The sequence below is a fragment of the Mytilus californianus genome, unplaced genomic scaffold, assembly GCF_021869535.1.
Source record: "Mytilus californianus isolate M0D057914Y unplaced genomic scaffold, xbMytCali1.0.p SCAF_4, whole genome shotgun sequence".
Classification (NCBI taxonomy): domain Eukaryota; kingdom Metazoa; phylum Mollusca; class Bivalvia; order Mytilida; family Mytilidae; genus Mytilus; species Mytilus californianus.
The window spans coordinates 17,778,296-17,803,097 of record NW_026262690.1 but is presented as its reverse complement, the minus strand read 5'-3'; the positions used below and the strand labels follow the sequence as shown (position 1 = coordinate 17,803,097).

At 31.4% G+C, this 24,802-nt stretch overlaps 1 protein-coding gene across 4 annotated transcripts in view; it reads right to left on the bottom strand.

Annotated features, from left to right (window-relative positions):
* Positions 1–24,802, bottom strand: part of LOC127737591 (uncharacterized) — a 56,441-nt gene that overhangs the window by 29,160 nt on the left and 2,479 nt on the right. For 3 of the 4 annotated variants that reach the window (XM_052248422.1, XM_052248423.1, XM_052248425.1), the window contains 2 exons: positions 13,992–14,090; positions 613–628 (listed from right to left, as the gene is read on the bottom strand). In XM_052248422.1, the coding sequence (XP_052104382.1) occupies positions 613–628; positions 13,992–14,004 (29 nt within the window). In that variant the 5' untranslated portion in view covers positions 14,005–14,090. Of the gene's footprint in view, positions 1–612; positions 629–13,991; positions 14,091–18,011; positions 18,065–24,802 lie in introns of those variants that run through there. The other variant, XM_052248424.1, reaches the window with a different exon arrangement.

Here is a 24,802-nt window from a genome sequence, read left to right as displayed (position 1 = left end):
ATTTTTAAACATAGAAACACATCATTATAATTTGCCTCCCCTTTTTATGATTTCTTTGCTTTTCCAGTCCTGATAGGCAATATTAAATTTAATGTTTTTTCTTCCTTTTTTCATTTTAGATATTAGTTTGTCATGGTCACTTTAAAAAATATTATTCTAAATAGTTACAAAAATAACCAATAAACACTTATATTCTTAATGTTTATAATGTTAAAACACCAATACGATTGTTTAATATAAAAAGAGTTCAATTTGATACTTAGTAGATTATTGTTCCTGCCACCAAGTGCATTGTCAGATGGTGCATGTGTAGCATATTTATGGATGTCAAATACACAAAAATATATAGTCATGGTCTGTTGAGAGAAATAATTATTTTATTATTATATTATGATTTAGTTTTTTCATAAGTTATTATTCTGAACATTCATATACGGTATGTGTCTGCTCTTGTCGTTGTTAAATGTGTGATTGTAATGATCAATTAGTTGTGAATTAGAATTATGGTTTTGTAATGTTAAGCATCGAAATTTGAAGATTTTCATTAAACATCCATTATAACTCGTTTTCAGTTAACCTGAATAACGAAAAAATAACTAAATCATAACTTACCCGTTAGTAGGCACCCCTAAAATATACATCAAAGATTATAGAGAAAAACAAACCATTTTTCAATCCCAAATTTATAGATTTTAGCTTCCACTCTTACGGTATCGGGGTACCTAATAAAGAACACTGTAATAATACCATACGCGTTTTACCACCGTTGGGTCTATTCAACTACTGGTGAATATGGAGCTAACCGCCTAGTAGCTAGGTCTTGTGCTCCAAATGTTTTAAACTCCCCAGGCAAAGTTGGCTTCGTTAGTGTTGAAAGGTTTTATTCGGTTGTATATACTGTCGACTTATTTTTGTTCGTTCTTGCTTATTTTTGTGAAATGGAGAACACTTTATTTTTATATTCAATTTTGTAAATTGTTTAAGTTTTACGGGGTTTTGGAGAAAACGTTGCAAGTATTACTCATACCTTTCTTATATTTCACTTTACGAATGAGCTTGAATAAAGACAAACTCAAATAACTAATTGGAATTTTGAAGTTTAACTTTGAGTTAATATAAAATATACGTTGTATGATTGCCAATGAGACAACTCTCCACCAGAGACCAAGCTAAATAGAAGTAAACACATATGTCACCATCCTTCAACATAACAGTATTAAACCCATGCCGTATAGTAAAAGGCTATGAAATTGACAAATGTTAAAAAATTCAAACGAGAGAACTAACGACTGATTTATGTAAAAAAAACAGAAGACGAAAACAATGATATACATAAAAAACGACAACCTTGAATAACATGTTCCTAACTTGAAACCGTTGGTTTTCCTGTTTGAATGGTTTTACACTAGTAATTTCTGGGGGCCCTTTATAGCTTGCTGTTCGGTGTGAGCCAAGGCTCCGTGTTGAAAGCAGTACTTTGACCTATAATTGTTCACTTTTTACAAACTGTGACTTGGATGGAGAGTTGTCTCATTGGCACTCATACCACATCTTCTTATGTCTATATATAGAATGTGGCGGAGTTGAACATATTCGCTGTCGCCACCTGCTAAATATTCATATTCCTGTCTGATATTAAGAACCTTGTCAGAGGTTGTTTAATACATCTTAATATTGTTTTCGTTATTTGGAAAATTTATTAAAGTTATCAAATCAAAAAGAAAAAAAATAGAAAAAGGATTATAGGAACAACAAAAATATGTTTTACAGTAATAAAGACTACAGCATGAAATTACATCTGACGATTAATAATGATTAAAGGGCAGGGTTTAGATGTAAAAAAAATAGTTTAGTACTGCCAAATATTTAGGCGCCTGTTAAAAGTCAGTTTTTAGTGGTTGCTTTATATCATACGTTACATTTTTTTATTTCGCTATTTATAGTTCTATTAAGGCGAAGTATTAAAATATTTTGTGATATTTTAGACTTTTGTGACTTTTTTATGCATCAATGATGTTAACGCTTACATTTTGTTTATGTATATATGTGTAGATCGATCTTTTTATAAATAAAACAATTTTCTAAAAGATTAATAACAATTTATAAATTTCATGGGTCTAAAGCGCTATTCTATGTTTACCTTTATCAGGAACGCTCATTTTCCGAATGTTTGAAAGCCAAGGATGTATTATAAGAACCGAAACAGTTGAAGATCTTTATAATAAAAAAACGAAACCATAGTTTCGTATCTATTTCTGAATTTAAAAACGGACATTTTAGAAAAGTTTGTTATAAATCATGTCAGTTCCGACTGAAAGTCCACAGCAGCGGTATCGACCCAGTGCCGTTCAAAGTGAACACTTTATAAATTTTAAGCGTCCGAGGTGCTTTTCTTTTTTCCCCATTAGCAAGAACGCTTAATGCCGGATGTTTGAAAGCAAAGGATGTATAAGAAACGAAACAGTTGAAGGGTTTTATGACAATAAAGGATAAAAATTATATCAAAATCGATCTAAGGTCAACTTTGCCTGAGGAATTAAAACCTTCGTTTCTTATCAAGGAGATGCGAAAGATAACAAAAATATAGTCGAAACCAAACCGACAACGCCATGACAAAAAAACGAAAATTGACGAAAACAGTACACAAAACAAAACAATGCGCAACACGAAACCCCACTAAAACAACTGGAATTTCTAAAGTCTAAACACGAACAATTTAAGGTTTTATACAGCGATGGAATTAAATCATGTCAGTACTAAAGTACAAACTACTGATGATAACATCGAGGACTGATAATCCACAAGCAGATTTATCGAACCAGTACTGTATAAAATGAAAACACCTGCTAACTTACTTATACAATAAATTAAACGATTGTGGATAAGTGGTATAACTCAACAGAATGCTTGATCGTAAATAGGGCCAGAGATAAGATCTTTTGTGCATTTCTATTTGAAATATATAAGATTTATACGTAGTCACAGGATTTTTTTACAGAAGAAATCAGTTCGTATCGATAAGTTGGGATGCAACTCCGAATAGTTCATTATAGAAATGTTCACAACAATCAGATATTATTTCTGAAAATAAGTCGCATTACGGAATTTCTAGATATGGACATTTTAGGTGTGAAAACAATTATTTTTTATGCATCTTTTTACATTCCTTCTTTACATTCGTTTGTATTTCACAAGTTTTTAATTCATTGTTACACTCTGGAAGTATATTCTGTAAAATCAATGTACTGCGTTGATATTCGGTCAAATGAAGTTCAACGAGTTAAATGAGAATACAACATTTCGTAAAATTTCAAAATACGTCCAAATACGTATATCTTGCATAACGTTGTCAGAAAATGAAGGAATAAAACAAAAACCGCCACAAATCGATCAGCATTGTATAATGTCAGATTTGAAACACTGCAATAACTGAATATTATGTCTTTCAATCAAATGGTTAAGAAGAATATATTGTGTTATTTGTTGATGGAAAATCACATAAAGCACATGATAAAAAAAAAAGAAAACGCAAACAAATTTAAATTCTTTCATGTATGATTTAATTTTTATGTACTTAAAAATATGGTCAAATCAATGACTCGTTATCAACCTGTCGGTAAAAACTTTTTTAAGACAACTTACAAATGTATCACATTTTGTCGGTTGAAAGAACCATTAAATCTATGAGAAATGAAATAAACTAACTAAGTTTGGTCTTTTTTTCCTTTATTAAATGTTAAAGACACTTCGGCTCGTATACGCACAAAACAAATAGTCGAGAAGAGGGCGTTGTTGATTCCCATATGATTGCTTTGAAAGCTTTAACATGACCTATATGCAATGCTACGTTTTTCGTTTTTTATATAGATAATACCGTTATTTTCCTGTTTGAATTTTTTTACACTAGTCATTTTGGCGCCCTTAATAGCTTGTTGTTCGGTGTGAGCCAAGGCTCCGTGTTGAAGGCCGTACTTTGACCTATAATTGTTTACTTTCTATACATTGTGACTTGGATGGAGAGTTGTCTCATTGGCACTCATATCACATGTTCTTATTTATTATGTGAACTCAAACTCAAACTCAGATGAGTACTCTAACTCAATTAACGTTAACCTCTTACATGAAGGATTGAGGTTGCACTTTGTAAATACAGCTGTTTCTCAAACCACGCCTCTTTTGGGGAGATTTAGAATATTCATAGAAAATTAATTTTGTTTACATACTGGTTCCCAGTTATGCTCTCTGTGTTTCATCTCATAGAGACATAACTTGGGAATGTTACCAGTAAATATACATGTGCATATTGTTTACATTGAAATCTGTGGTAACCCTTCATTCGAGGTAGGGGTAGTTAAGAAAATTAGTGTTAGTTTAAACTCTGAAAAGTTCAGGGCATATAAACGTTGAAAATATGCCGCACAGCCCTATATTTTGACCTTTGAAAAAAATTGTAGTGCATATGAACTTTCAATTCTAGGATAAGATTTTGTTCAAAACTTCATAGTAAAAGTGGTACAGTTTTAGCCGTAAAAGGAGTTCCTATGGAAAATTGCATTGCCAATATTTACAGAAATGCAACCTATATAGGGTGAAAAAAGAGAACATTCAGAATTTAACCAAATTTTCTTTATCTCACAGATTTTAAAGAAATTAACTCAAATATGAAGTTTTATAAATATTTCATGAAGATTGATATAATCCTGGGCCTTAGATATGATGACTCAGCATAAATTCACAGTTTACAGTATGCATAGTTTACTTAAAGTCCTGAATACAAAATTAATTCATAATATTTGCATGTTTGTAAGTTAAATTGTTAAGAAGTGCTTATATTTACTCTTCGCAGTCATTGAAACTCATCGATCCTTCCTGAATATTATTTATGGGGTGTTTGTGTCCTGTCATTAACCCAAAAGTAAGCCGTAACACCTAAATCTGCTTTTTTGTCACCACGGCATAAAAAATACAAGCTAGAAATACAAAAATATCTCAACAAAACTTACAATAGTGTGTTCTATCCTGAATATGTACTAAATATTCCAAATTGCTAGAAACAGCAGAATAATTTAGGAAATTTGAGACCCCAGGGGCAAAAAACATAGAAAATTGCCTACCCCCTGGGTCATAAAACAGATAATTTAACCTGTAAATGCTATGATTTTATGATTTTTAAGTTCTTGATATAGAAAACAATAACTATGCTTGGAAGTTATGCAAAAATCAGATGTTAGCAGTCATCTCTATAACATTTTAAGTGAATTTATATCTCAGACTGGTATCTGCATACATACAACTATTGCAAATATGGCTTTGTTTGAACACTTCTAGTATATTTATTAGGTAAATTGTGTCAGATATATGGTTACAGATGATACTGTTGTGACAAGAATTCTAAATTGACCATTTGAGGTAGAAAATGTGAACTTTAATTGACAAATAGGCATACAGTAAGATGTGGACTGGAGACAGAGGCAGGATTGGATATTTTATATAATCTTGAATGTTGTAATGATTGACTGCTAAACATAACATTTATAGTATTCTGATATGCTTTCAATATGTTATCAAAACAGTTTTAAACAGGTTCTAGGCATTTTATATCTGAAAATATGCAAATAGGGTAAGCTGGCAATAATTAAAGTCTTGTTTTCAAATTCTTTTAAAAATTGAAACAGGGGAGGGGTATAAAATTTTCAGTAAAAAAAACTTAGAGTATACACAGTGATTTCTTTCAGGCTATAATTCTGATAAATGAGTATTAATGTGAGAAAAACTGATTTTAGAGAGTTTCCTATTTGAATAAATGTTTGTATAGGTTGCACTTTGTAAATACAGCTGTTTCTCAAACCACGCCTCTTTTGGGGAGATTTAGAATATTCATAGAAAATTAATTTTGTTTACATACTGGTTCCCAGTTATGCTCTCTGTGTTTCATCTCATAGAGACATAACTTGGGAATGTTACCAGTAAATATACATGTGCATATTGTTTACATTGAAATCTGTGGTAACCCTTCATTCGAGGTAGGGGTAGTTAAGAAAATTAGTGTTAGTTTAAACTCTGAAAAGTTCAGGGCATATAAACGTTGAAAATATGCCGCACAGCCCTATATTTTGACCTTTGAAAAAAATTGTAGTGCATATGAACTTTCAATTCTAGGATAAGATTTTGTTCAAAACTTCATAGTAAAAGTGGTACAGTTTTAGCCGTAAAAGGAGTTCCTATGGAAAATTGCATTGCCAATATTTACAGAAATGCAACCTATATAGGGTGAAAAAAGAGAACATTCAGAATTTAACCAAATTTTCTTTATCTCACAGATTTTAAAGAAATTAACTCAAATATGAAGTTTTATAAATATTTCATGAAGATTGATATAATCCTGGGCCTTAGATATGATGTCTCAGCATAAATTCACAGTTTACAGTATGCATAGTTTACTTAAAGTCCTGAATACAAAATTAATTCATAATATTTGCATGTTTGTAAGTTAAATTGTTAAGAAGTGCTTATATTTACTCTTCGCAGTCATTGAAACTCATCGATCCTTCCTGAATATTATTTATGGGGTGTTTGTGTCCTGTCTTAACCCAAAAGTAAGCCGTAACACCTAAATCTGCTTTTTTGTCACCACGGCATAAAAAATACAAGCTAGAAATACAAAAATATCTCAACAAAACTTACAATAGTGTGTTCTATCCTGAATATGTACTAAATATTCCAAATTGCTAGAAACAGCAGAATAATTTAGGAAATTTGAGACCCCAGGGGCAAAAAACATAGAAAATTGCCTACCCCCTGGGTCATAAAACAGATAATTTAACCTGTAAATGCTATGATTTTATGATTTTTAAGTTCTTGATATAGAAAACAATAACTATGCTTGGAAGTTATGCAAAAATCAGATGTTAGCAGTCATCTCTATAACATTTTAAGTGAATTTATATCTCAGACTGGTATCTGCATACATACAACTATTGCAAATATGGCTTTGTTTGAACACTTCTAGTATATTTATTAGGTAAATTGTGTCAGATATATGGTTACAGATGATACTGTTGTGACAAGAATTCTAAATTGACCATTTGAGGTAGAAAATGTGAACTTTAATTGACAAATAGGCATACAGTAAGATGTGGACTGGAGACAGAGGCAGGATTGGATATTTTATATAATCTTGAATGTTGTAATGATTGACTGCTAAACATAACATTTATAGTATTCTGATATGCTTTCAATATGTTATCAAAACAGTTTTAAACAGGTTCTAGGCATTTTATATCTGAAAATATGCAAATAGGGTAAGCTGGCAATAATTAAAGTCTTGTTTTCAAATTCTTTTAAAAATTGAAACAGGGGAGGGGTATAAAATTTTCAGTAAAAAAAACTTAGAGTATACACAGTGATTTCTTTCAGGCTATAATTCTGATAAATGAGTATTAATGTGAGAAAAACTGATTTTAGAGAGTTTCCTATTTGAATAAATGTTTGTATAGGTTGCACTTTGTAAATACAGCTGTTTCTCAAACCACGCCTCTTTTGGGGAGATTTAGAATATTCATAGAAAATTAATTTTGTTTACATACTGGTTCCCAGTTATGCTCTCTGTGTTTCATCTCATAGAGACATAACTTGGGAATGTTACCAGTAAATATACATGTGCATATTGTTTACATTGAAATCTGTGGTAACCCTTCATTCGAGGTAGGGGTAGTTAAGAAAATTAGTGTTAGTTTAAACTCTGAAAAGTTCAGGGCATATAAACGTTGAAAATATGCCGCACAGCCCTATATTTTGACCTTTGAAAAAAATTGTAGTGCATATGAACTTTCAATTCTAGGATAAGATTTTGTTCAAAACTTCATAGTAAAAGTGGTACAGTTTTAGCCGTAAAAGGAGTTCCTATGGAAAATTGCATTGCCAATATTTACAGAAATGCAACCTATATAGGGTGAAAAAAGAGAACATTCAGAATTTAACCAAATTTTCTTTATCTCACAGATTTTAAAGAAATTAACTCAAATATGAAGTTTTATAAATATTTCATGAAGATTGATATAATCCTGGGCCTTAGATATGATGACTCAGCATAAATTCACAGTTTACAGTATGCATAGTTTACTTAAAGTCCTGAATACAAAATTAATTCATAATATTTGCATGTTTGTAAGTTAAATTGTTAAGAAGTGCTTATATTTACTCTTCGCAGTCATTGAAACTCATCGATCCTTCCTGAATATTATTTATGGGGTGTTTGTGTCCTGTCATTAACCCAAAAGTAAGCCGTAACACCTAAATCTGCTTTTTTGTCACCACGGCATAAAAAATACAAGCTAGAAATACAAAAATATCTCAACAAAACTTACAATAGTGTGTTCTATCCTGAATATGTACTAAATATTCCAAATTGCTAGAAACAGCAGAATAATTTAGGAAATTTGAGACCCCAGGGGCAAAAAACATAGAAAATTGCCTACCCCCTGGGTCATAAAACAGATAATTTAACCTGTAAATGCTATGATTTTATGATTTTTAAGTTCTTGATATAGAAAACAATAACTATGCTTGGAAGTTATGCAAAAATCAGATGTTAGCAGTCATCTCTATAACATTTTAAGTGAATTTATATCTCAGACTGGTATCTGCATACATACAACTATTGCAAATATGGCTTTGTTTGAACACTTCTAGTATATTTATTAGGTAAATTGTGTCAGATATATGGTTACAGATGATACTGTTGTGACAAGAATTCTAAATTGACCATTTGAGGTAGAAAATGTGAACTTTAATTGACAAATAGGCATACAGTAAGATGTGGACTGGAGACAGAGGCAGGATTGGATATTTTATATAATCTTGAATGTTGTAATGATTGACTGCTAAACATAACATTTATAGTATTCTGATATGCTTTCAATATGTTATCAAAACAGTTTTAAACAGGTTCTAGGCATTTTATATCTGAAAATATGCAAATAGGGTAAGCTGGCAATAATTAAAGTCTTGTTTTCAAATTCTTTTAAAAATTGAAACAGGGGAGGGGTATAAAATTTTCAGTAAAAAAAACTTAGAGTATACACAGTGATTTCTTTCAGGCTATAATTCTGATAAATGAGTATTAATGTGAGAAAAACTGATTTTAGAGAGTTTCCTATTTGAATAAATGTTTGTATAGGTTGCACTTTGTAAATACAGCTGTTTCTCAAACCACGCCTCTTTTGGGGAGATTTAGAATATTCATAGAAAATTAATTTTGTTTACATACTGGTTCCCAGTTATGCTCTCTGTGTTTCATCTCATAGAGACATAACTTGGGAATGTTACCAGTAAATATACATGTGCATATTGTTTACATTGAAATCTGTGGTAACCCTTCATTCGAGGTAGGGGTAGTTAAGAAAATTAGTGTTAGTTTAAACTCTGAAAAGTTCAGGGCATATAAACGTTGAAAATATGCCGCACAGCCCTATATTTTGACCTTTGAAAAAAATTGTAGTGCATATGAACTTTCAATTCTAGGATAAGATTTTGTTCAAAACTTCATAGTAAAAGTGGTACAGTTTTAGCCGTAAAAGGAGTTCCTATGGAAAATTGCATTGCCAATATTTACAGAAATGCAACCTATATAGGGTGAAAAAAGAGAACATTCAGAATTTAACCAAATTTTCTTTATCTCACAGATTTTAAAGAAATTAACTCAAATATGAAGTTTTATAAATATTTCATGAAGATTGATATAATCCTGGGCCTTAGATATGATGACTCAGCATAAATTCACAGTTTACAGTATGCATAGTTTACTTAAAGTCCTGAATACAAAATTAATTCATAATATTTGCATGTTTGTAAGTTAAATTGTTAAGAAGTGCTTATATTTACTCTTCGCAGTCATTGAAACTCATCGATCCTTCCTGAATATTATTTATGGGGTGTTTGTGTCCTGTCTTAACCCAAAAGTAAGCCGTAACACCTAAATCTGCTTTTTTGTCACCACGGCATAAAAAATACAAGCTAGAAATACAAAAATATCTCAACAAAACTTACAATAGTGTGTTCTATCCTGAATATGTACTAAATATTCCAAATTGCTAGAAACAGCAGAATAATTTAGGAAATTTGAGACCCCAGGGGCAAAAAACATAGAAAATTGCCTACCCCCTGGGTCATAAAACAGATAATTTAACCTGTAAATGCTATGATTTTATGATTTTTAAGTTCTTGATATAGAAAACAATAACTATGCTTGGAAGTTATGCAAAAATCAGATGTTAGCAGTCATCTCTATAACATTTTAAGTGAATTTATATCTCAGACTGGTATCTGCATACATACAACTATTGCAAATATGGCTTTGTTTGAACACTTCTAGTATATTTATTAGGTAAATTGTGTCAGATATATGGTTACAGATGATACTGTTGTGACAAGAATTCTAAATTGACCATTTGAGGTAGAAAATGTGAACTTTAATTGACAAATAGGCATACAGTAAGATGTGGACTGGAGACAGAGGCAGGATTGGATATTTTATATAATCTTGAATGTTGTAATGATTGACTGCTAAACATAACATTTATAGTATTCTGATATGCTTTCAATATGTTATCAAAACAGTTTTAAACAGGTTCTAGGCATTTTATATCTGAAAATATGCAAATAGGGTAAGCTGGCAATAATTAAAGTCTTGTTTTCAAATTCTTTTAAAAATTGAAACAGGGGAGGGGTATAAAATTTTCAGTAAAAAAAACTTAGAGTATACACAGTGATTTCTTTCAGGCTATAATTCTGATAAATGAGTATTAATGTGAGAAAAACTGATTTTAGAGAGTTTCCTATTTGAATAAATGTTTGTATAGGTTGCACTTTGTAAATACAGCTGTTTCTCAAACCACGCCTCTTTTGGGGAGATTTAGAATATTCATAGAAAATTAATTTTGTTTACATACTGGTTCCCAGTTATGCTCTCTGTGTTTCATCTCATAGAGACATAACTTGGGAATGTTACCAGTAAATATACATGTGCATATTGTTTACATTGAAATCTGTGGTAACCCTTCATTCGAGGTAGGGGTAGTTAAGAAAATTAGTGTTAGTTTAAACTCTGAAAAGTTCAGGGCATATAAACGTTGAAAATATGCCGCACAGCCCTATATTTTGACATTTGAAAAAAATTGTAGTGCATATGAACTTTCAATTCTAGGATAAGATTTTGTTCAAAACTTCATAGTAAAAGTGGTACAGTTTTAGCCGTAAAAGGAGTTCCTATGGAAAATTGCATTGCCAATATTTACAGAAATGCAACCTATATAGGGTGAAAAAAGAGAACATTCAGAATTTAACCAAATTTTCTTTATCTCACAGATTTTAAAGAAATTAACTCAAATATGAAGTTTTATAAATATTTCATGAAGATTGATATAATCCTGGGCCTTAGATATGATGACTCAGCATAAATTCACAGTTTACAGTATGCATAGTTTACTTAAAGTCCTGAATACAAAATTAATTCATAATATTTGCATGTTTGTAAGTTAAATTGTTAAGAAGTGCTTATATTTACTCTTCGCAGTCATTGAAACTCATCGATCCTTCCTGAATATTATTTATGGGGTGTTTGTGTCCTGTCATTAACCCAAAAGTAAGCCGTAACACCTAAATCTGCTTTTTTGTCACCACGGCATAAAAAATACAAGCTAGAAATACAAAAATATCTCAACAAAACTTACAATAGTGTGTTCTATCCTGAATATGTACTAAATATTCCAAATTGCTAGAAACAGCAGAATAATTTAGGAAATTTGAGACCCCAGGGGCAAAAAACATAGAAAATTGCCTACCCCCTGGGTCATAAAACAGATAATTTAACCTGTAAATGCTATGATTTTATGATTTTTAAGTTCTTGATATAGAAAACAATAACTATGCTTGGAAGTTATGCAAAAATCAGATGTTAGCAGTCATCTCTATAACATTTTAAGTGAATTTATATCTCAGACTGATATATATCTGCATACATACAACTATTGCAAATATGGCTTTGTTTGAACACTTCTAGTATATTTATTAGGTAAATTGTGTCAGATATATGGTTACAGATGATACTGTTGTGACAAGAATTCTAAATTGACCATTTGAGGTAGAAAATGTGAACTTTAATTGACAAATAGGCATACAGTAAGATGTGGACTGGAGACAGAGGCAGGATTGGATATTCTATATAATCTTGAATGTTGTAATGATTGACTGCTAAACATAACATTTATAGTATTCTGATATGCTTTCAATATGTTATCAAAACAGTTTTAAACAGGTTCTAGGCATTTTATATCTGAAAATATGCAAATAGGGTAAGCTGGCAATAATTAAAGTCTTGTTTTCAAATTCTTTTAAAAATTGAAACAGGGGAGGGGTATAAAATTTTCAGTAAAAAAAACTTAGAGTATACACAGTGATTTCTTTCAGGCTATAATTCTGATAAATGAGTATTAATGTGAGAAAAACTGATTTTAGAGAGTTTCCTATTTGAATAAATGTTTGTATAGGTTGCACTTTGTAAATACAGCTGTTTCTCAAACCACGCCTCTTTTGGGGAGATTTAGAATATTCATAGAAAATTAATTTTGTTTACATACTGGTTCCCAGTTATGCTCTCTGTGTTTCATCTCATAGAGACATAACTTGGGAATGTTACCAGTAAATATACATGTGCATATTGTTTACATTGAAATCTGTGGTAACCCTTCATTCGAGGTAGGGGTAGTTAAGAAAATTAGTGTTAGTTTAAACTCTGAAAAGTTCAGGGCATATAAACGTTGAAAATATGCCGCACAGCCCTATATTTTGACCTTTGAAAAAAATTGTAGTGCATATGAACTTTCAATTCTAGGATAAGATTTTGTTCAAAACTTCATAGTAAAAGTGGTACAGTTTTAGCCGTAAAAGGAGTTCCTATGGAAAATTGCATTGCCAATATTTACAGAAATGCAACCTTGAAACATTTTACTGAATCGAAACAAGAATCGATTTTCGATCCGGCCTAGAAATCAAATTTAAATTTAAACTGTAAACTGATGTTTAGATGCAGTCCTAAGAATGTTCTTATAGATAATGTTCGATTCTATTCAATATGCAATAAGAGAACAACAAGTTTAATTTTCTGGAAAAATTTGTATCATTCTAGCCAATAAAATCTTCCCCACATCATAAAACAATTAATGTGAACCATTCGCATACGTTTAAATATTAAGATGGCGTGAATAATGTATGTAATAATTCGCAACGTGATTTGAAACAACAAGGGTTCAAGTCAATTTAAAGATCCTGATGGGAAGCTACATACTATAAACCATTAGAGCTGTATTTAATTATACTAACCCTGACCCAATCTGCATGTTACCCGGCAACAATTATGAAACGCTTAGTCATTTTATTCTGGTGTGTACCGAAATGAAAACTACGAATGCCATTTTTGCTGGAAATTATTTAAGTATACAGTGATCTATATGCCAAATATGAACTTAATACTGATTTTGATATATGAACAGTCCTAATCAACCCATACTGTTTTGATTACAATACAATACGACAAGAGAACAACAAGTGTCATTTTTTAAATACTCATTAAAAAAAACCCGATCATCTACTTTTGAAATGCCAAGAAAATATTACGTCAAGGATAAGAGTTGCGCGTGTAATTGGAATTTGAAGGGTTGTTTATCATCCATGTTGCAAAGATCACTTCTTGATACTATTTTAGCAGAAAAGATGATCTTGAGGTGATCGTAAGCACTTAAACTACTTCATGCTACTGGCCATGGTTTGTTAAATTTCATCTCTAATATAGAGCACAGCTGAGCAGACAGCTGATGAAGGTAACTTGTCTTCACGTGTATTTCACACGTAAATCGTTACTTCATGTATACATAAATATAAACATGTCCTTATTCGTAAATTTACCAATTATTAAATTAATCTAACGTTAAAAATACCTGTATCAGTCATTTAATATTCCTTCTATGCATTAATTGCTCAAGTACACAAATACAATCGCACCACATGTCTTATTATCAATACTTAAGTGGTAAAATCTGAAAATACACAAATAAAGATAAAATAGTATATGCGATTTGTTTCTCAATATCTGTCATGATATGTACAAGGCTCAGCAACAGGGTTAAATATATATTCAAAATCTATATTATATATATTATTTCATGTTGCATCTAGATCTGTACATAGAGAAAAGGAAAGGAAAAAGAGGCGCACCTATTGTTAAATAAAGTCATAAAACTATATACTTTAAACCTAAGACATCTCAATTATATGTCTGTTGCAGGACTGTTTCACTATTAGATTGCTGTCATAGAGGTTTACTAAAAAATTTTGCACTCAGTTATATCAGCATGGCTGCATTTGTATTTTATACTTGTATAGTTGATTGCTGGATAAAATAGCTTATTAGAATAGACTAAATTATTGAATCTATATAACGAATCAAGCAAATAAAAACTATAAACAATTGCAGCTAAAATACAGTCAGTATTTCTAAGGATTTACATTACTCCTTTGAATTAGAACAACAATAAAATACTTGCAAAAGTATGTCGAAGAAAATATGAAATTTAAAAATTAAACTGAAAAAAAAAATACACTAGCACACTTCATACTTGAGAATTATATTATTGCATCATTTAATTGCGAACAGGTTAAAATAAAGTTAAATTCATCACCAATATCTCATGAACTACAAAGTTTACACTATCGATTTTCCATTATTCCACCTCCCAGATTCGATAGGGAGTTTAAGACTGAGTGTACTGACTTTACATAGAATTATAATGTTTTTATTAGCTACATGTAGGATTATGAAATATTTTTCACGTTCTCTCTCCTGTCAAGAATGTATACCCAATAGCATTTCTTTTGTATTACATGATACAATGTATGCATGTCCGAAAATTAGTCGGAGACCAATTTTTAGATTTGGAAAAGTCAGGTACGTACTTCCCAGAATACATGATATTCGTAACAAATAATATATCCGTTTATCAGAGTATTTAAGCTTCATTTGTTTCTAGTAACTCAGGCTTCAGTACAGGACTCTTACAGTTTTAAGGAATTTATTCCTCCTCCAAAACATCAATATTGAAAAAATTTACCAGCATATTGATTCGTGATAATTAGTATAACGATCAAGATTACTATTACAGTGTAACTACCACATGTCAAGATAAGAATCATTTGACATCTTACTGATGAAAGATATTAATTATCCGAAATATTTAACATTTGTTCATGATTTTTTTTTTTGTGATGTTGTACCCTTTTAGACTTGCTTATTATATTTTATATTTTGCTGTGTACTGTATCATAATTATATGATCCTTCGCCCCGTAAGATTTATCGTTGGCTATCATTCAGACATTTAATATGTATATTAACAAACAGCCTTCGTCAGTGTTAATGTCAATAATTTTGTATATATTTATATATATGTTGTGCTGATAAATATAATTAATATATAAATTATATATATAACAAATATACACCAAATGGAAACAACTGATTAACCAAAAATAAATTACTTAATGGATGTTAATGTTTAGTTCTTCATTGGTGGAACGTATTGCATAAAGAAATCACCATACTTCAACAACTTATTCTGCTAACAATAGAGACATCACAAGTTTTAGCTTTCTAAAATACTTTAAAATGCTTCGCTGTATACTACTATAATTTAACTAAGATATCGTTTATGTGGTTGTTTAAGTATTGGAAAGGTGTTATTTATTTCTTGTATGCTTCGTGTTAAAATAGATATGAGCTTTTAGATATTTCAACTAAGTATAGATTTTAACAGTAAAATGAATGATCGCATCTTGATACCGTCAAGAATCCTATAATTGTATACATCTAGATTTTGAAGTCTATAAATTATTTATATATTTAATCACTTATTAAAATTAAAGTGTAAAACAGAGTCGAATTATACCAAAGGACATTCGAACTCATTGGTCAAAAATAAACTGACAACGCCTTGGCAAAAAGAAAAGTCGAAACCCGGAAATTTAGATACAATCTGGGTAAACTAATCGATCCTTTAAATAAAGTTTTTCTAAAAGGTAACAAATTCAACAATGTAATTAGATCTTTACATATTGTTTTTATTGGTATGAATATTGATATTGTTATCAGTAAATAAAATCCAAGCTAATATTATTGTTATAAATATATATAAGCTGTGTCACAACTCTAGATTCTACTGACGTGGAAAGGTAAAACTAGGCCACAGAAAGCTGAATTTTTAGTTCAGTATAGGTGGCCGAGTGGTCTAGAGCGATGGCCACAGTGCAGGCGGTGTTGTCTCGATATCACAATAGCATGATTTCGAATCCCGGCGAGGGAAGAACAAAAATTTGATTCCGCAAATTTGCAGATTAAACATTGTTGTGCTGATATTCAGAGTAATTATGAATATAAAATGTGTTTTCAGCCGTGTGTCACCTTCACTGGTGATCCAATGGATGGATTTGTCGTAGAGTTGTCACTTGTTTAGACGTTCTTATATATATATATGCACATTCACGGTTCTACAATCTGTCGATACCTGTATTTTGGCCTTGCGCAAGGTCATGTTTTTCTCTAACTGTTAATGATGTCTATAAACTATATCAATTGGATGTTGGATGTGTACTTTAGTCTTAGATACATGATTTTTTATTAGTTGTAATTGGCTTTGAACTAGTTGTCAGTAACTGCGAGTAATCTCAGATCTGTACTTAGTGTCTTTTTTGTTGTAGGGTTGTATAAATACTCTGCCATGTCCGGCCTGTGTTTTTGTTACTTGTTTCTGCTTTGTATCGATCTGATGAGTTTAGCTCTTTTCAACTGATTTGTATAGTTTGCTCATATGTTGTAATGTAACACCACTTTCCAAGGTTAGGGAAAGTGTTGGGCGATCGCTAACATGTTTAATCCCACCATATTCTGTATGTACCTGTCCCAATTAAGGAGCCTGTAATTCAGTGGTTGTCATTTGTTGCTGTATATCATATTTGTTTTTCGTTCATTGTTTTTTAACATAAATCAGGCCGTGTGTTTTCTCGTTTGAATTGTTCTATATTTGTCCTTTCGGGAACTTTATAGCTGTCTTTGCGGTATTGGTTTTGCTTATTGTTGAAGGCCGTACGGTGACCTATAGTTGACATTAGTCCCTTGTGTAGAATTGTCTCATTGGTAATTACTAGTATACAACATCTACTTATTTTCATAAAAGGCAAACAACTGTATACAAAACACAACATAGAAAACTAAAGAATGAGCAACACGAACCCCACCAAAGACAGGGTATGATATCAGGTTCTCCCGAGGGATAAGTAAATCCTGCTCCACATGTGGTACCCATTGTGTTGCTCGTGTTTGTACATACCCGTTGATAAATCTAATACGGTAGGTCACGCTTAGTGAAAAGGAGGACGGGATCGTGGTAACGATCCGTAGTCATCTGTGAAACAGATATTTCATAACGGACGGGGAAGCAACTCGTTCGTAAAGTTTTCGAAGGAACTCTAGGTTTTATAGCTTCCTTGTAAGAGGAACCCTCTATCAAGGAAATCATGATTGGAAACGCAAGCCCTGGAATATCGTATCAACTGGAAGATATAAACTTCAAATGCGGGAATGTTACTACATAGGAATGGACACTCCTTAATTTGAAAGCTGAAATCAACTCTTTTGTTCTCAATTTACTACATGCTTTTATAAGGAGACAGTATATGATTTAACAAAGTGGATGCAGTGTGTTGTAAATAAACTTTAAGCTTTTATTGGTGGAAGATTAGAGAGAGTCATTTTTTTTTATGATATACTGTGAATACGATATTGAAAATTATTCAGTTTGGTAGATTTCATTACTCCAACCTTCGGAGTTGCGCCTTTACTGGCAGAAGTTATTATGATGATGTTAATTTCGAATTATAAAGAGATTAGCAACACATATAATTACTTACATGCATGTTAACTATAAACTATAAGAAAAAAGTTTAAACTGGATGTAAATTGATTAGATTTTTTAAAATCTGTTGTATAAAGGCAAATCACAAAAATACTGAACTCCGAAGAAAATTCAAAAAGGAAAGTCCCTAATCAAATGGCAAAATCAAAAGCTCAAACACATCAAACAAATGGATAACAACTGTCATTTTCCTGACTTGGTACATGCATTTTCTTATGTAGAAAATGGTGGATTGAACCTGGTTTTTTATCTAGCTAAACCTCTCACTTGTATGACAGTATTATATTCAATCTATATGATATTTTTTTTATACAATTTTATACCTATATTTCTTAATGTTGGCATGAGTTGACTGAAACCAAAAATATACCAATTATGTACCTGAGCTACTATTCCTGGTTTTTCTGGTTTTGTTATATTTAAAAATGAAATTCTAATTACGACATCAAATGGAAATTAAAGTTTTGGGGAAACCATTGATTGCATATCTCTATTTATATTGCTTTGTAATTTCGAGTATTAAGTTTCAAAGACGCTATAAAATTCCCAATTCTTTTCTATATGTTATCTCTGTTTTCCGAACAATAAAATTTAAAGTTCATATAGTTGTATTTATTTGAATGAACACAAACTATATATATATGTCAGACATGCATGTGACACGTGAAGGTATATTTATAATTTTGTTTTGTTGAAAGAATCGTGAAAACGGAGAAACAGAGTTGATGAAGGGAGGAAGAAGATAACAACGAGTCTGAAAATAATTTTGAAATGTTTTCATTTTTGGAAAATGCTACATGTACTATTGTCCGTAATATAAGCTTGTGCACTGCAAAAAAACATAAATTTGAAAAAAAATCTTGATATGTGCTAATAGTAGATCAAACTGAAATTTCGTACAATACTAAATGAATGCTAGTACCTATGTAACATAGAAATAGCATCGCTTTCATTGGTTTTTGTTTTTATATAAACTGTTGCTGGTAGGTCTCCATTGGTGTATTAAAAAAGCTGACAGTAAGTCAGAACGAATCAAAGTTTCGAGATCATCACTTCTCAACACGCAGAATTCAAATGAACGTTTTCAAAAATCTGAACGACAATAAATAGCATAACTTCTAATTGAATTATGGTTGGATTTAAAAAGCCTTGTGTTCATATTATTGAAAAATTCACAAAATTTGAAATAAACAATCAGACAGAGCACTTACAAGGCCATTTTCCATAAATTTAATATTTCCAAGGAGCATTACTCTTTAAAAAAAAGTCGATCGGCCACCATTATACAACTTTTTCGAGATATTGCTGATATTAACCTTTGGTATAAGTTTTAATAAGTATCTGGCAAGAATTGTACCTGTGAAAGCGATAACAAGACCGGACGGACGGACGGACGGACGCTTGGTATTTCCATGTCCCCCGCAACGCAATGCGCGGGGGACAAAAATATTTTTGTAAACATCATTGAAGTCCAACAGAATAAATACTGATTTTGTGTTTAAGGAAATGCCCTGAACTGATCCTTGAATGAAATAATTGAATTTTAAAAAAGTATGTGATTCGATTGTTTGTTAAGCTATATATTTTCAATTCAAATGGTATAGGTCATTTTGTGTTCAAATTCTTGATACAACGGTACCAGTTATCACAGAACTCAAACGCATTTGAGTATTGTTGTTAACCGGACGGACGGAAGCAGAATATTGATATTTCCCCAAGGTTATGCGTGTAGAGTGAAAATCGTTTTAGCATGAATATCAAAATAAGGGGTTGTACCAGAGTTGATAGATTTAATCAATACTTTGTGAAACATACAAATGCCAGCCGTTATGTAAAATAAAAATAGAAAACTGAACGAATAGTTCAAACAGTGAAAATGTCAAGTTAGAAGTGAAAAAGGTCATGTTGGAACTACTAACTGTCTATTTGGAATTGATGAATGTTATCATGATCTGCGAAATGTCAACTATTAAATGCCAACTTGGAACTGTGAAATGACAACAAGGAGCAGTGAAATGTAAACTTCGGTATTGGAAATGTCGATTTGTAACTTCCAAATGTTCTGACTATGCGGTATGGGTTTTGCTCATTGTTGAAGGCCGTGCGGTGATCTATAGTTGTTAGTTTATGTGTCGTTTGGTCTATTAACGAGAGTTATCTCATTGGTAATCATACCACATCTTCCTTTTTATATTGTAGATATGAGAAATGTTGAGCTAAAACTGCGAAAGGTCATGTTAGAAGGGACACATTTCATATGTCACTTTGGAAATCAGAAATGTTCGCCTTAGAATGTTACCGGTTCATAGAGAAAGCTTGATCTTATCCTTTTTCAAATACCTTTCGTTTACGATATTAAAAAGAAATAGTTGGATTTGTTTGTAAAAACAAGGTTAGCTCTGTAAGTTAAATAATAAATATAGGCAATAGTAGTTTACAGATGTTCACATCGCATTAAATTGATTGAGAAGACAACATACCACTTTTTAGCAGACTGACGATAGAATCTGTGAATTAGAATAATCAGTCTTCAGGAATTGGATCGCCAAAAAATACTACACAAACAGAGAAAACTTATACAAATGTAAAGATCTGTGCAACGATATTGTTATAAAGATACCATAAAAGATGATATTATATCGCACATTTCAACAAAAAGTTCTTTTTTCGTTTATGATAAAATGGAATTTAAAAGAAAGATCAGCACTGACGATATGATTTCATCTTTTTCGGAAATATCTGTTATAACCATCGTTGCAGAAATTGTGTATCTATATATATGTGTGTCGTTATCATTTTACTTCTATTGTAGAATAAGTAAGCTTAACTTAAATGACAATCGCTCTTTAAGGTTATAATGTACTAAATAGAGTTACACTGGAGCAGCCTGTTATGAAGGGAACATGACATAGAGATAAAAAAAAAAGAATAAATATAGGCAACAGCATGATAGCGTGATATATGTGATTGGCTGTTATACCATTTGCATATTTTGTTCCTGGAAAGAGTTATGAAAATTAGTTCACGCAAGCGCAGTTTTTTTTTTTAATTTGATCAACATTTTGGTAAATTTTCTGCCTGCCTGGTACGATACAAAAAATCAAAAAATTCGTGAAGAAAAATCAAGGGACCTTATGTATTTAGTCCAGAAAAAGTATAATTGCGCACCTGTTAAACACCAACAGTTTTTCCATATATGATTTATTCAAAGTGTAATTAAAAAAGTATTTGCTAAAAATAGCACAATCGACAAAGGGACAACCATTCGTTTTAGTACTTTGAATTCCTAAAAAGCGACTCATTTCCAATTAAAGAGTTTCAGAACAGGTAAAAAATGAAATTCAAGTAGAGAAGTCGACGTCAAGCAATTTTTTGCAGATGTTGGTTTATTCGTAAATAGCCGCGTTTCCATGCTATAGTGTGTTGTTTTCATTATTTTGTATGAAAATTTACATTCAAAATGCGGTGTGTATGGAATTCAACTCGCTATGATACGTCACAATGATAAGTTCGTTTTATTTGATTTAGTTTTACAGGCTTGTCAAACAGATGTAAATCTTAGATTTGATGGTATTCGTTGAACTTGACATAACACATGTTGCAGAAAACTTAGGACTTAGGAGCCTCCCCCTTTTATGCACAAAATCCCTGAATAGTACGTTTTATCATATCTGAAATATTTTCATATTATTTTAAAAAGTGACTCTTTTATTGCAAATTTAAACCATCAGGCGCTGTATTTGATTCATACGATGCTGAACTACACATTTATCTAATTTTACAATATTTTTACATAATATTCTGATTATGAATTCGCATTCTACCCTGTTGACGCACCCGGTCTCGCTCCTTTTTGGAGTTCTTGCGATTCTCTCAGTTTCTGTTAGTTACCTGAATTTGTCTCTTCTAAATCGATTTACGAGATTTCAACATCGGTAAACTACTGTCGCTTTTATTTGACAATTGTGTACATGTTATATTGAACTCGTTTGCCTTGAAATTTTAATTTGGTTTTTGGTACAACGTTAATCAAATTGTATGATTGTTGGCAAAAAAAAGTGTATGCCATACCCCAAAAAAGGCAGTACCAATATTGAGAAAATATGTTCACCTGTAAGACATTCATATTTTGTTGTTAACCCTAATTTTTGAAAGAGGTAAAATCCAGAAATTAATTCTTTAACTATCAAAGTAAAAAAACAGACTGAATGTTGTTTTTCTTTCTCTTAGCAAAAATGGCAATTTTTAACGTCCCATTTCGCCCATCTCACTGATTCCAATATGATTTACGCGTCAAAATAGTTTTATCAAGAAAACGTGAACTTTTTATGTTGTAATGTTACACTACTGTTTCAGGTTAGGGTGAAGGTTGGCGCCTGTTAAAGCGTTTAAACCCGCTGCATTTTTATGCACCTGTCCTAAGTCAGGAGCCTGTTGTTCAGTGGTTGTCGTTTGTTGGTGTAGTTCATAAGTGTTTCTCGTTTCTCGTTTTTTATATAGATTAGACCGTTGGTTTTCCTGTTTGAATTGTTTTACACTAGTCATTTTGGGACCCTTTATAGCTTGCTGTTCGGTGTTGAAGACCGTACTTTGACCTATAATTGTTTACTTTTTACACATTGCGCCAAAGAGAAATGTCCACCGTCGCTGTATATTTGTCGAATAGTGTTTCAATATATGAGTATGCTTTTATAGACACTGAGAATAGTAAAAAGTCAAAGAACGCAAGCAATATATGACAAATCAAAATAACAGTCTTGTCAAGTTAACTACACATGGTCACACACAATCCTACTGAATATAAAAGCTTTCGAGAGGAGTACGTCCACAAGGTGTCACTGTGTTACAATGGTTCAAAAATGGTTACAGTCTCATTACGCCTATACAAAAATTGTCAATTCAAAATAAAGTTAAAGTATGGCTAACTACACATAAAGCCATCCAAGGCCACCTGGCATGTGAGTTTTCATTGAAACAGTAGTCGTGTTCACAATATGTCATTGGGGTATGAAAGTCCAAAAAATTGTCAAGTCCAATAACTCCCGAAAGGAATAATAAAATCCAAATGATGGTATAATTATTTTGGTGAGGTACATAAAATGACACTCCTCCCAAGTGTGAAAGCTTTCTGTCAAAAAATTGTCAAGTCCAATAACTCCTGAAAGGAATAATAAAATCCAAATGATGGTATAATTATTTTGGTGAGGTACATAAAATGACACTCCTCCCAAGTGTGAAAGCTTTCTGTCAAACGATCTCAGAAGAGTTCCGTTTATAACGTGTCATTATAGTAGGATAGTTAATAATGGTCAAAGTCCCATAACTTCGTAAAAGTGGTCAAATCAAAATCACGGTATAGTGTGATCAAGAGAATATGATGGATATAAATCTTACTTAGTATTGAAAATCGTGAATGAGCTTCTCCAATATCAATCTCTTAATTGTTTAAAACATGTGTTCAAATATTAAAGATAAAATTGTGATTGATTGATTTATGTCTGCTTTATATCCAGCGTCTGATTTAACATTCAGGACGTTAAAATAATAACTAGACAGACAAAAGGAGTAGGAAAAAGTAAAATAAAGTGCTAGGGCAAATGTAAAATTCCGCAATTAGTGTCGACAAGTTTATGTTTAAACTTCAAAAAGCCGTGAAACAATTCAAACGAAATAAACCATTTATAACAAAACAATAAAAGAAAAACAATTTTGACAGACAGCAACCAACAATACTAATACATTACATCCTCATGACTTAAGACAGAATTAAATAATTTAGGTTTTAAAATGTCATCAGAGCTAATGTAATATGTATATAAATTTACCGACTTTAAATATATTTTAATTTACTTGATTCCTTTAAATTTGATTTAATTGCTTCTCTGGTGATGGATTGTTGTATTTTTGCATTCTTTTTCATTAGTCAACTAAACGTCGATATTATGATTCGTCATGTTGGTAAATTAGACAGACTAAAACTAAAGCTGAAAGAGTAAAAACACAAATTATCTATATTTGTTTGTAAAATCGTAGGTTTTCTGTATAAACCATGTGCTTCATTCGTACTAAGATAAAAGCATCGAATATCCGTATCCGTTGTCTTTCTCTTTCCGTGTATGATGAAAAAGGTCGACACTGACGATAAAATTTCATCTTTTTCGTCAATATCTTTGTTCAGTATCATATTAGAACTCTTAAGTCTTATTTCTATATTTATATGTATGTGTACCTTACATGAAACCCGCTCTTTAAAACTAACAGTAATATAATTCTGTCATAGTAACTGGTATTACTTGAATTCCAGTAAGTATAATACGGGGACAAATGTATATAATTGTTTTTGCCACGTTATAAGTAGATGCTTACATAATCCTATCTTTTAAAATTTTATACACATCATTGGTTCGAACTTAAGTGAATTCTTTTATTTAAGTATGAAAGTACTAAATGCATTTTTGTTTATTGAGAGTTGTAAATACTCATTCCAGTGTAATTTTACATAAATAAGAGATACAATAATTATTATTTTAAATTATTTACTAGAAATATCATTTGTTTAAAAAATAATGACACCAGTAGTTTTCCAATGTTTCAATCTCATAAATCGATTAAGAAGACAAATTAAGGTTACAGACAGAAAACTGAGGGAATTGCATGAACAACGTGAGAAAGAGACTAGGTGCATCGACAGAGGAAGTGTTCTTGCTATGTATGCATCAGCCTCTATGCGATTCCTTACATAGTCAAAACGTGTCAATCGAGAATAGGACACAAACGGTAAAATTA